The sequence below is a fragment of the Pristiophorus japonicus genome, chromosome 12 (genome assembly GCF_044704955.1).
Source record: "Pristiophorus japonicus isolate sPriJap1 chromosome 12, sPriJap1.hap1, whole genome shotgun sequence".
NCBI lineage: Eukaryota > Metazoa > Chordata > Chondrichthyes > Pristiophoridae > Pristiophorus > Pristiophorus japonicus.
In genome coordinates this window covers 48589517-48603328 of record NC_091988.1, presented here as the reverse complement: position 1 = coordinate 48603328, position 13812 = coordinate 48589517, and the positions used below count along the sequence as shown (strand labels likewise).

Sequence of the window (13812 nt, the reverse complement as noted above, 5' to 3'; positions counted from 1 at the left end):
AGCGCAGAAACTTTGGGAAAACTTGGAGATTTTAATTTACTCAAAAAAAAACTGCACGCAAGAAAAACAGTGCAGATAATTGGGGGAAATTGAGCGCTTTGGACAGCAGTATTTTGAAGTTGAAAATTTTGATGACTTCCTTTTCCAATCTGCCTATCAAACTTATAGTAGTTATTTTCCTGGATTTAAACCAATTTGTAGCGGGAAATTCACTCCTGTGAATACATTGTCATGAACTCCTCTTTCGGGAAAAAAAACTTTATGCAATATGTTCTAGCTTCAATTTGCAATTGAGATACAACGGGCCCAAGTTTCGAACCGCGCCTAGAACGGCGCAGTCCCGACCTGGACGCCCGTGTTTTGCGCCACAAAGTGCGCCTAAAAAAACCCTCCAGATTCTCCACCTCCCTGCAGGTCCTCTGGCCCTCGGCGCAGCGCAGCAGGAGCTGTAGGGGGCGGAGCCAGGTCCCTGCGCTAAAAACAGTGCCGGGACCTCTGCACATGCGCGCCCTGGCCGAATGACCTCACTGGGGCTGCGTGAATAAGGCTCCTAACATGGCCAGCTCATGCTTCCTTCCGACCCGACTCGACTCCCACTTCCCGCCTCTGGACGGGACCCGACACCCGCTCCCCCCCTCGGACCGGACCCGACAACCCCGCCCCCGGACCGGACCCGACACCCGCTCCCCCCAGACCGGACCCGACACCTGCTCCCCCCCCCTGCCGCCCCCGGACTGGATCTGACCTGACCTCTCTCCCCCCGACCTGACCTCCCTCTCCCTCCCCCCGACCCGAACCGAACCGACCTCCCTCCCACCACCCCCCCGACCCGACCCAACGACACCTACCTGTAAATCTGGTGCTGGGGACGGGCCCTGCCCGAAGTCTCGGGCCCGGCCCGTTCAGCCTCCCTCCCCCTTTTCCTTCCCCCCCACCCCCCCCCCCCCCAATCTCCTTCCCCCCCCCAATCTCCTTCCCCCCCCAATCTCCTTCTCCCCCCCCAATCTCTTTCCCCCCCCAATCTCCTTCTCCCCCCCCCCCAATCTCCTTCTCCCCCCCCGCCCAATCTCCTTCTCCCCCCCCCCCCGCCCAATCTCCTTCTCCCCCCCCCCCGCCCAATCTCCTTCTCCCCCCCCAATCTCCTTTCCCCCCCCAATCTCCTTTCCCCCCCCATCTCCTTTCCCTCCATCTCCTTTCTCCCCCCATCTCCTTTCTTCCCCCCATCTCCTTTCTCCCCCCATCTCCTTTCTCCCCCCAACCTCCTTTCCCCCCCCATCTCCTTTCCCCCCCCATCTCCTTTCCCCCACCCCATCTCCTTTCCCCCACCCCATCTCCTTTCCCCCCCCCATCTCCTTTCCCCCCCATCTCCTTTCCCCCCCATCTCCTTTCCCCCCCATCTCCTTTCCCCCCCATCTCCTTTCCCCCCCCATCTCCTTTCCCCCCCCATCTCCTTTTCCCCCCATCTCCTTTCTCCCCCTTCTCCCCTTTATCCCCTTCTCCCCCCTCCCCCTTCTCCCCCTTCCCTCCCTCTTCCCTCCCTCTGCTCCCCCCCTCCTCCCCCTCCCCTCGCTGTCAGAAAAATAGACACTGACAGACAGAGAATGAGAGACACACAGACAGACAGAGAGATAGAGACACTGACAGAGACACACTGAGGGGGGGCATCCCAGCACGCTGTTGGAGGGCTCCCGGTGCTGCAGTCGGTAAGTAGAAAATGTTTTATTTATTGATTTAAAAAAAAAATTATTTCTTACTAATTTTTTTTGATTGATTTATTGGTGGATTTATTGATGTATTTATCATTTATTATTGATGATGGCTCTTTATTTGTAAAACTGAAGTGTTTAATGTTTGTAAACTTCCCTTTAAACACCCCCCCCCCCCCCATTCCCTACGCCTGATTTGTAACCTACGCCTGATTTTCTAAAGTGTGGACAAGGTTTTTTCGAGCGTACAAAAATCTTCACATACTCCATTCTAAGTTAGTTTGGAGTAAGTTTTCACTGACGAAACTTTGAAAACAGGCGTAAGTGGCCGGACACACCCCCTTTTGAAAAAAAAATTCTGTTCCAAAGTGAAACTGTTCTAACTGACTAGAATTGGAGCAAACTAAATGACGAGAATTCCGATTTCTAAGATACTCCGTTCCAAACCAGTTGCTCCTAAAAATCATGAGCAAATCATGTGGAAACTTGGGGTCTACATGAGTAATTGCCATGATTGATGGAAGTAACATGTGGCAAAGTTCTTTATATTCTGAGAAGAGTTTTAGTTTTGGGTGATGAAAAATTCAGGAACCATCTACTGGAAAATGATTCTTTAATTCTAATGCCCCCAAATATTGCTAATATTTTTTTAACTTGTGCCAAAATGATGTAATAGACCTCAATTGCCTACATGTCACTGGTCAGCTGTATTTTAGTGAGCTGCAGGATGGAGTAGAATGTTGTTCTTCTGAAAGTTGCCATTTTTGAGATGAAGACTAGTGTAAGTGCATCTTGGGTCACTGACTGTGTTTGTCTCTCCAGAGCTGACAAATGGGACTGACCTGATGAGTCTCAACAGAAAAACTCTGCATGTGACATCGAGGGTTACGCCAACAGAGACTATTACAAAGACTGATATCCTGCTCTGCCAATATGCCAACTTACAGCTGGTGAATGCCAAGCCTCAAGGTATGTCTGGAGAGAACAACACAATTGTTTTATTTAAAATTGTTTTAAATGTTTTACTTTAAATGTAAAGAGCATTTGATCAACACCACAAAGGATTTTATTGCTGTGAGTTAACTTTTCAGTTGGACGAATTAAATCTTTTGTAAATGTTGTATTTTTATGTGTATTATGTTACACTTATTTCTGGTTGAGTGGAAGAACCAAGATGCCAGCCAAAAGAATTTAAAAAAAATATTTTAATTGATTTCATTTGCTCTAATTTATTTTATTAGTAAATTTTATTGATTGCTCTTAGCTTAATTTGCTGGTATATTTCCTTCGTTTTTCATTCGTAATTTTTCTCAATTCCTCGCTTTCTATTCATATGTTCCCTACCTCATCATTTGTAATTTATTGCTCTTTGGCTGAAATTGTGTGGTTAGAAGAGTCCCAGGGGCTGGATTTTCGTAGGGCTTTATTCCTCTATTCGCACCCCGGAGGGGCAGTAATGGCTCTGCAAATGATTTCCAGGAAATTTAGTGCCGGTATTGTGGCGACGCTGAACAGTACCACTCGGGAGCGTGGAACCTGTGTTCAACGCCCCCGTTATTGTTCCGATCTCAAAATTTGTTTTGCGCTGACCCAGTAGCGCCCCGTAGCCAACCCGCCTGAAAAAACAGGTGGTCAGAGCTGTCCCACCGGCGGAGAGAGAAGGAATGACTACGTGAGGTAAGTGTGATTTTTTTTTTTGTTTGTTTTAATTTTGTGGGGTGAGCAAAGTATTGGGAATTTTTTTGTGGCGATTTTTTTTTTCCAGGAAAACCTCTCTTATGGCGCTCTAAAGCCGGCTCTTTAGCAACGGTTTTTTAGGTGCTCAACTGACCTAGCGCCTTAAGAGAGGTGAGCCCTGAGCTCTCTGCTCCGCACTCAGGGCCCAACTGTTGAATTTTGTAGCTGCAGACGCAAACCATTTCCTGCTGCAAAATTTGCCACCCCATTGCCATTATCGCCTGAAAAAGCCTCCAAACGAAAATCCAGCCCATAGTGTCACAGAAATTTGTATATATCATCATCATCATCATAATAGGCAATCGCTCGGAATCGAGGAGGACTTGCTTCCACTTTTAACATGAGTTCTTAGGTGGCTGAACAGTCCAATATGAGAACCACAGTCTCTGTCACAGGTGGGGCAGATAGTCGTTGAGGGAAGGGGTGGGTGGGACTGGTTTGCCGCACGCTCTTTCCGCTGCCTGTGCTTGTTTTCTGCATGCTCTCGGCGTTGAGACTAGAGGTGCTCGGTGCCCTCCCGGGTGCACTTCCTCCACTTAGGGCGGTCTCTGGCCAAGGACTCCCAGGTGTCAGTGGGGCTGTTGCATTTTATGAGGAAGGCTTTGAGGGTGTCCTTGTAATGTTTCCTCTGCCCACCTTTGGCTCGTTTGCGGTGAAGGAGTTCCGAGTAGAGCGCTTGCTTTGGGAGTCTTGTGTCAGGCATGCGAACAATGTGGCCTGCCCAGCAGAGCTGATCAAGTGTGGTCAGTGCTTCAATGCTGGGGATGTTGGCCTGGCCGAGGACGCTGATGTTGCTATGTCTGTCCTCCCAGGGAATTTGTAGGATCTTGCGGAGACATCGTTGGTGGTATCTTTCCAGCAACTTGAGGTGTCTGCTGTATATGGTCCATGGCTCTGAGCCATACAGGAGGGATGGTATTACCATGAGCTTGGTGGCAGTTTTGAGGGTCTGGTCTTCAAACACTCTTTTCCTCTGGCGGCCGAAGGCTGCACTGGCGCACTGGAGGCAGTGTTGAATCTCGTCGTCAATGCCTGCTCTTGTTGATAAGAGTCTCCCAAGGTATGGGAAACGGTCCACGTTGTCCAGGGCTGTGCCATGGATCTTGATGACTGGGGCGCAGTGCTGTGAGGCGAGTACAGGCTGGTGGAGGATCTTTTTCTTACGGATGTTTAGCATAAGGCCCATGCTTTCGTATTCCTCAGTAAATACGTTGACTATGTTCGGGAGTTCAGCCTCTATGTGCGCAGACCGAGGCGTCGTCTGCATACTGTAGCTCGACGACAGAGATTGGGGTGGTTTTGGACCTGGCCTGGAGACGGCGATGGTTGAACAGGTTCCCACTGGTTCTGTAGTTTAGTTCCACTCCAGCAGGGAGCTTGTTGACTGTGAGGTGGAGCATGGCACCGAGGAAGATTGAGAAGAGGGTTGGGGCGATGACGCAGCCCTGTTTGACCCCGGTCCGGACATAGATTAGATCTGTAATGGACCCGTTGGTTAGGATCACTGCTTGCATGTTGTCGTGGAGTAGGCGAAGGATGGTGACGAACTTTTTGGGGCATCCAAAGCGGAGGAGGACGCACCATAGACCCTCGCGATTGACAGTGTCAAAGGCCTATGTAAGGTCGAAGAAGGCCATGTATAAGGCTGGCGCTGTTCCCTGCATTTTTCCTGCAGCTGTCGCGCGCAAAAATCATATCCATTGTGCCCCATAGGGGACGAAATCCGCACTGCGACTCCGGGAGGAGCTCCTCGACCACAGGGAGAAGACGGTTGAGGAGGACTCTCCAGTGGCTGATAGCAGGGAGATTCCTCTGTTGTTGCTGCAGTCGGACTTGTCCCCTTTTTTAAAGATGGTCACGATCATTGCATATCTGAAATCTCCCGGCATGCTCTCCTCCCTCCAGATGAGAGAGATGAGGTCATGTATTCGTGCCAACAGTGCCTCTCCACCATACTTCAGTGCCTCAACGGGCACATATGTATACATATATACAGGCGTGACAGATGAATGTATGCTAGTTCGACATTTTATATGTATTAAAAATTATAAATGATGTGCTTATTGTACACACTTCCAGAAAGTGTTGCATTTGATTCTGATCACAATTTTCCTTTAATTTGTTGTATGCCTCAAAGTCCTTTTTAGCAATTATATTCTGGAGGGAATTCCAGGAAATTGACCCAGCAACAATGATTCCCCACCCATCTCACACATCCTAATCTTCTGCGCCATTCCATTCTTGCTATTCATTAACCAGTCAATCTGTTCAGCATTGGCTAAGTGCCTTGGCTCTTATTCTTCCTCATCCCACTTGTTGCAGAAACTTTGTTACCTCCAGACTTGACTATTCCATTGGTCTCCTTGATTCATCTGAGCTCAACCAAAACTTTGCTGCCCATATTCTAACACGCACCAAGACCCATTCATCCATCACCCCTGTGCTTGCTGACCTACATTGGTTCCTAGTGTGGCAATGCCTCGATTTTAAAATGTTCATCCTTGTGTTCAAATCCTGCCATGGCCTCGCCCCTCCCTATCTCTATAATCGCCTCCAGCCCTACAACCCTCCAAGAACTCAGCGTTCCTGCAATTCTGGCACTTGCAGATCCCCGATTTCCTTTGCTCCACTATTGGCACCCGTGCCTTCAGCTGCCTAGACCCTAAGGTCTGGAATTCCTTCCCTAAACTCTTCCAACGCTCTACCTCTCCTCCTTCAAGAACATAAGAACATAAGAAATAGGAACAGGAGTAGGCCATACGGCCCCTCGAGCCTGCTCCGCCATTCAATAAAATCATGGCTGATCCGATCATGGACTCGGGTCCCCTTCCCCAGCCGCTCCCCATAATCCCTTTTCCCCTTATCATTTAAGAAACTATCTATTTCTGTCTTAAATTTATTCAATGTCCCAGCTTCCACAGATTCTGAGGCAGCGAATTCCACAGATTTATAACCCTCTGAGAAAAAATTTCTCCTCATCTCTGTTTTAAATGGGCAAGCCCTTATTCTAAGATCATGCCCTCTAGTTCTAGTCTACGAAATGAATTTAAGGAGCTAGGAGCTAAATTAAAAAGTAGGACCTCAAAAGTAGTAATCTCGGGATTGCTACCAGTGCCACGTGCTAGTCGGAGTAGGAATCGCAGGATAGCTCAGATGAATACGTGGCTTGAGCAATGGTGCAGCAGGGAGGGATTCAAATTCCTGGGGCATTGGAACCGGTTCTGGGGGAGGTGGGACCAGTACAATCCGGACGGTCTGCACCTGGGCAGAATCGGAACCAATGTCCTCGGGGGAGTGTTTGCTAGTGCTGTTGGGGAGGAGTTAAACTAATATGGCAGGGGGATGGGAACCAATGCAGGGAGATAGAGGGAAACAAAAAGGAGGCAAAAACAAAAGACAGAAAGGAGATGAGGAAAAGTGGAGGGCAGAGAAATCCAAGGCAAAGAACAAAAAGGGCCATTGTACAGCAAAATTCTAAAAGGACAGAGGGTGTTAAAAAAACAAGCCTAAAGGCTTTGTGTCTTAATGCAAGGAGTATCCGCAATTAGGTGGATGAATTAACTGTGCAAATAGATGTTAACAAATATGATGTGATTGGGATTACGGAGACGTGGCTCCAGGATGATCAGGGCTGGGAACTCAACATCCAGGGGTATTCAACATTCAGGAAGGATAGAATAAAAGGAAAAGGAGGTGGGGTAGCATTGCTGGTTAAGGAGGAGATTAAGACAATAGTTAGGAAGGACATTAGCTTGGATGATGTGGAATCTATATGGGTAGAGCTGCAGAACACCAAAGGGCAAAAAACGTTAGTGGGAGTTGTGTACAGACCTCCAAACAGTAGTAGTGATGTTGGGGAGGGCATCAAACATGAAATTAGGGGTGCGTGCAATAAAGGTGCAGCAGTTATAATGGGTGACTTTAATATGCACATAGATTGGGCTAACCAAACTGGAAGCAATACGGTGGAGGAGGATTTTCTGGAGTGCATAAGGGATGGTTTTTTAGACCAATATGTCGAGGAACCAACTAGGGGGGAGGCCATCTTAGACTGGGTGTTATGTAATGAGAGAGGATTAATTAGCAATCTCGTTGTGCGAGGCCCCTTGGGGAAGAGTGACCATAATATGGTGGAATTCTGCATTGGGATGGAGAATGAAACAGTTAATTCAGAGACCATGGTCCAGAACTTAAAGAAGGCTAACTTTGAAGGTATGAGGCGTGAATTGGCTGGGATGGATTGGCGAATGATACTTAAGGGGTTGACTGTGGATGGGCAATGGCAGACATTTAGAGACCGCATGGATGAACTACAACAATTGTACATTCCTGTCTGGCATAAAAATAAAAAAGGTAAGGTGGCTCAACCGTGGCTATCAAGGGAAATCAGGGATAGTATTAAAGCCAAGGAAGTGGCATACAAATTGGCCAGAAATAGCAGCGAACCTGGGGACTGGGAGAAATTTAGAACTCAGCAGAGGAGGACAAAGGGTTTGATTAGGGCAGGGAAAATGGAGTATGAGAAGAAGCTTGCAGGGAACATTAAGACGGATTGCAAAAGTTTCGATAGATATGTAAAGAGAAAAAGGTTAGTAAAGACAAACGTAGGTCCGCTGCAGTCAGAATCAGGGGAAGTCATAACGGGGAACAAAGAAATGGCGGACCAATTGAACAAGTACTTTGGTTCGGTATTCACGAAGGAGGACACGAACAACCTTCCGGATATAAAAGGGGTCGGGGGGTCTAGTAAGGAGGAGGAACTGAGGGAAATCCTTATTAGCCGGGAAATTGTGTTGGGGAAATTGATGGGATTGAAGGCCGATAAATCCCCAGGGCCTGATGGACTGCATCCCAGAGTACTTAAGGAGGTGGCCTTGGAAATAGTGGATGCGTTGACAGTCATTTTCCAACATTCCATTGACTCTGGATCAGTTCCTATGGAGTGGAGGGTAGCCAATATAACCCCACTTTTTAAAAAAGGAGGGAGAGAGAAAACGGAATTATAGACCGGTCAGCCTGACATCGGTAGTGGGTAAAATGATGGAATCAATTATTAAGGATGTCATAGCAGTGCATTTGGAAAGAGGTGACATGATAGGTCCAAGTCAGCATGGATTTGTGAAAGGGAAATCATGCTTGACAAATCTTCTGGAATTTTTTGAGGATGTTTCCAGTAGAGTGGATAAGGGAGAAACAGTTGATGTGGTATATTTGGACTTTCAGAAGGCGTTCAACAAGGTCCCACACAAGTGATTGATGTGCAAAGTTAGAGCACATGGGATTGGGGGTAGTGTACTGACATGGATTGAGAACTGGTTGTCAGACAGGAAGCAAAGAGTAGGAGTAAATGGGTACTTTTCAGAATGGCAGGCAGTGACTAGTGGGGTACCGCAAGGTTCTGTGCTGGTGCCCCAGCTGTTTACACTGTACATTAATGATTTAGATGAGGGGATTAAATGTAGTATCTCCAAATTTGCGGATGACACTAAGTTGGGTGGCAGTGTGAGCTGCGAGGAGGATGCTGTGAGGCTGCAGAGCGACTTGGATAGGTTAGGTGAGTGGGCAAATGCATGGCAGATGAAGTATAATGTGGATAAATGTGAGGTTATACACTTTGGTGGTAAAAACAGAGAGACAGACTATTATCTGAATGGTGACAGATTAGGAAAAGGGGAGGTGCAAAGAGACCTAGGTGTCATGGTACATCAGTCATTGAAGGTTGGCATGCAGGTGCAGCAGGCGGTTAAGAAAGCAAATGGCATGTTGGCCTTCATAGCAAGGGGATTTGAGTACAGGGGCAGGGAGGTGTTGCTACAGTTGTACAGGGCATTGGTGAGGCCACACCTGGAGTATTGTGTACAGTTTTGGTCTCCTAACCTGAGGAAGGACATTCTTGCTATTGAGGGAGTGCAGCGAAGGTTCACCAGACTGATTCCCGGGATGGCGGGACTGACCTATCAAGAAAGACTGGATCAACTGGGCTTGTATTCACTGGAGTTCAGAAGAATGAGAGGGGACCTCATAGAAACATTTAAAATTCTGACGGGGTTAGACAGGTTAGATGCAGGAAGAATGTTCCCAATGTTGGGGAAGTCCAGAACCAGAGGTCACAGTCTAAGGATAAGGGGTAAGCCATTTAGGACCGAGATGCGGAGGAACTTCTTCACCCAGAGAGTGGTGAACCTGTGGAATTCTCTACCACAGAAAGTTGTTGAGGCCAATTCACTAAATATATTCAAAAAGGAGTTAGATGAGGTCCTTACTACTAGGGGGATCAAGGGGTATGGCGAGAAAGCAGGAATGGGGTACTGAAGTTGAATGTTCAGCCATGAACTCATTGAATGGCGGTGCAGGCTAGAAGTGCCGAATGGCCTACTCCTGCACCTATTTTCTATGTTTCTATGTTTCTATCAGTGGAAACATCCTCTCTGCATCCACCTTGTCAAGCCCCCTCAATAAGATCACCTCTCAGTCTTCTGCATTCCAATGAGTAGAGGCCCAACCTACTCAACCCCCTCATTCCCGGAATCAACCTAGTGAACCTTCTCTGAATTGTCTGCAAAGCAAGTATATCCTTTCGTAAATATGGAAACCAAAACTGCACGCAGTGTTCCAGGTGTAGCCTCACCAATACCCTGTATAACTGTAGCAAGACTTCCCTGCTTTTACACTCCATCCCCTTTGCAATAAAGGCCAAGATACCATTGGCCTTCCTGATCACTTGCTGTATCTGCATACTATCTTTTGTGTTTCATGAATCTCCTTAAAAGCTACATCTTTGACCAAGCTTTTGGCCACCTGTCTGAATTTCTCTTTATGTGGCTCAGCGTCAGATTTTATCTGATAACTGTGGAGTGCCTTGGGACGTTTTACTATGTTAAAGGTGCAACATAAAATGCAAGTTATTTTTAGGATGGAAACCCAGCACCACTTCCACATACTGTTATGGGCAAATGTGAGGAACTAAAATATATTGCCAGAAAATGCTGGCAATCTCAGTAGGTCAGGCAGCATCAGTGGAGAGAAACAGAGTTAACGTTTCAGGTCTTTGTCAGACCTGAAACTTTAACTCTGTTTCTCTCCACAGATGCTGCCTGACCTGCTGAGATTTCCAGCATTTTCTGTTTTTATTTCAGATTCCGCCATCCACAGTATTTTGCTTTTGTAAAATATATTGTCGCTGCTTTGTTGCTGACTTATAAATAGAAATTTAGCGAAAAGAAGTGACAAAAATCTTTCCATCGCCCCAAAAAGCAGAAGTTGAACCAATTAAATCACTCACTGCTTTGTCCAAATCCTTTGGCAGCAATGAGAACTGAGAAAATAAAGGCAAATCCAACAAAAACATGAACAGAACCAAGTAAATAGCTCAAAACACAAATTTTTAACTAGTTTGTCAATTATAGACTCAAAATAGGTTTTCTGGCACAATAAAAGCAACAAAACTATACCTTTTGCATCAACTCAATTTAATTTGCATATAGATTTGTCTTTTGTATCTTTGAATACCATTTAAAGGTTTTTAATTGAAGACCTCAGCCTTTTTTAAAAGTCTGTGGCAGCAGTTGATATTTTTCTCAGGACCACAGCTCTGTGCTCGGATTACATAGGATTATATCGATATACGATACAAAACAGGCCATTCGGCCCAACCAGTCCATGCCGGCGTTTATGCTCCACTCGAGCCTCCTCCTGTCTTACCTCATCTAAATCTATCAGCTTAACCTTCTATTCTCCTCTTCCTCATATGCTTGTCTAACCTCCCCTTAAATGCATCTATACTATTTGCTTCAATCACTCCCTGTGGTAGCGAGTTCCACATTCTCAACTCTCTTTGGGTAAAGAATTTTCTTCTGAATTCCCTATTGGATTTCTTGGTGACTATCTTATATGGATGGCCTCTAGTTATGCTCTACCCCAAACATTCTCTCGATATCCACTCTATCAAAACCTTTCATAATTTTAAAGAACTTATTAGGTCACCCCTCAGCCTTTTTTCAAGAGAAAAGAGACCCAGCCTGTTCATCCTTTCCTGATACGTAAACCATCGCATTTCTGGTATCATCCTTGTAAATCTTCACTGCACCCTCTCCAGTGCCTCTATATTCTTTTTATAATATGGTGACCAGAAGGTTTAGCATAACGGCCCCAAGTTTCCACATGATTTGCTCCTGATTTTTAGGAGCAACTGGTGGAGAACGATGTATGTTAGAAATCGCAATTCTCCACATTTAAGTTTTCTGCAGTTCTAGTCAGGTAGAACAGTTTCACTTTTGAACAGAATTTTTTTTTCAAAAGGGGGCATGTCCAGCCACTGACGCCTGATTTGAAAGTTTCCACAGTGAAAACGTACTCCAAACTAACTTAGAATGGAGCAAGTGAAGATTTTTGTACGCTTGAAAAAACCTTGTCTACACATTAAAAAATCAGACGCAGGTTACAAATTAGGCGTCGGGAACGAGGTGGGGGGGGGGGGGGGACGGGGGGAAGGGAAGTCATTAAATTCTACAATAAATCCTTAGTTATACTTATACAAATATTATACAAATAAATCCAACCTGAATAAAAATTTATAAGCAAAGAAAAGATTAAATAAACCATGTTACTACCTGTGTGAAAGTGCTTCAGGCAGGCCTTTCAGGCAGCGGTTTGCCGTCTGGACCGACCGACGGCAGGGAGGGGGAGGGAGGGAGAAGGCTACAGGAAGCCTCATTACTTGAGGCAGCCGTTTGCCGTCGGGCCCGACGGACGGCAGGGGGAGAAAGCTGCAAGAAGCCTCAGTGCTGAACATGGAAGGGCAATGTGGTTTTATTAAAAAATGTTAAAAATTGAACAGCCACAAAGAATTTGAATAGTCTCAAACAAGTGCATGTGTCCCATTTATCACAGTCTATCTTTAATTACAGAATGCACTCCCTCACCCTCACACACAGAAATATCAAGAAAATTAAAATACAAGCCTTTGCAAGGGTTCAAAAAAATTTTTTCACTTTTTCTGCAGCACTTTTTAAAATGGCCGAGTGCCAATGTTTCCTTCAGACTGCGCGTGCGCGAACGCTCCAACGCGCACGCGCAGGGTTGCCAGCACGAAAAAAACTCATTTAAATTGTACCCGCCCCCTCCTACTTACAAAATCGGCGCGAGTGGTAGGCTCCGTCCCCTGTGCGCCGCGCCAAGCAGCCATTGAGCTGCAAAGCGCTCGAGAATAGCGTGTTTTTTTTCAGGCGCCGTTTTCGGCGCGAAAAACAGGCGCCCAGCTCGGAGGGGCACCTGTTTTGCCGCGTGTGGAAACTTGGGGCCAACGTCTCTACTTTTCAATTCTATGCCTCCAGAAATAAACCCTAGTGCTTGGTTTGCTTTTTTAACGGCCTTGCTAACCTGTGTCTCAACTTTTAGTCGTATTCGTATTCCGAGACTCCTTTGTTCCTCTACCCCACCCAGACTCACACCCTCCAAGTAATGTGACCTTCCTATTCTTCCGACCAAAATATAATACCTCACATTTATCTGTGTTGAACTTCATTTGCCAATTATATGCCCACTCTGCAAGTTTATTAATGTACTCCTGTAATTTGTATCAGTCCTCCTCAGTATTGACTGTCACCCCCAATTTGGTGTCATCTGCAAATTTAGAAATTGTGTTTTTGATTCCAGAGTCTAAATCATTAATATAGATTGTGAACAACAGTAGCCTCAGTACTAATTCTTGTGGATCACCATTACCCACCTTCTGCTGGTGCTAGAGGACTGGTGGATAGCCAACATTATACCTATATTTAAGAAGAGGTATAGAACATGTCCAAGCTTAACATCGGTAGTAGGAAAAATAATGGCATTCCTGCTAAAGGAGAAAATAGAAAAACATCTAGCAACCAAAAATGTAATAATGATAGTCACCTTTTACCCCAACTCTCTGCTTTCTGTCTTGAAGCCAGCAAGCTATCCATTCTGCTACTCGCCCCTTGATTCTGCATTCTCTGACCTTGATCATCAGTTTATTATGGGGCACCTTTTTGAAGTCCTTTTGAAAATCTAGATAAATTACATCTACTGCATTACCATTGTCTACTCTCTCTTTTACTACTTCAAAAAATTCAGTGAGGTTGGTCAAGCAAGACCTTTTGAAATCCATGCTGACTACTCATTATTACATTTTTGCATGCTAGATGTTTTTCTATTTTCTCTTTTAGCAGGAATGCCAATACTTTTCCTACTATTGATGTTAAGCTTGGACATTTTCTATCCCCCTTCTTAAATATAGGTATAACGTTGGCTATCTGCCAGTCCTCTGGCACTACACCTTTTTCTCACGAATTATTAAATATGTATAGTAATGCCTCTGCTATTTCTTCCCTCGATCCTCTTAAAA

General features: G+C 45.9%; 1 protein-coding gene across 2 annotated transcripts in view; it reads left to right on the top strand.

Moving 5' to 3' along the window:
* iars1 (isoleucyl-tRNA synthetase 1) overlaps positions 1-13812 on the top strand; it is a 295901-nt gene that overhangs the window by 247131 nt on the left and 34958 nt on the right. For both annotated transcript variants that reach the window (XM_070895389.1, XM_070895388.1), the window contains exon 32: positions 2529-2675. In XM_070895389.1, coding sequence (XP_070751490.1) covers positions 2529-2675 — 147 coding nt within the window. The remainder of the gene's footprint in view (positions 1-2528; positions 2676-13812) is intronic.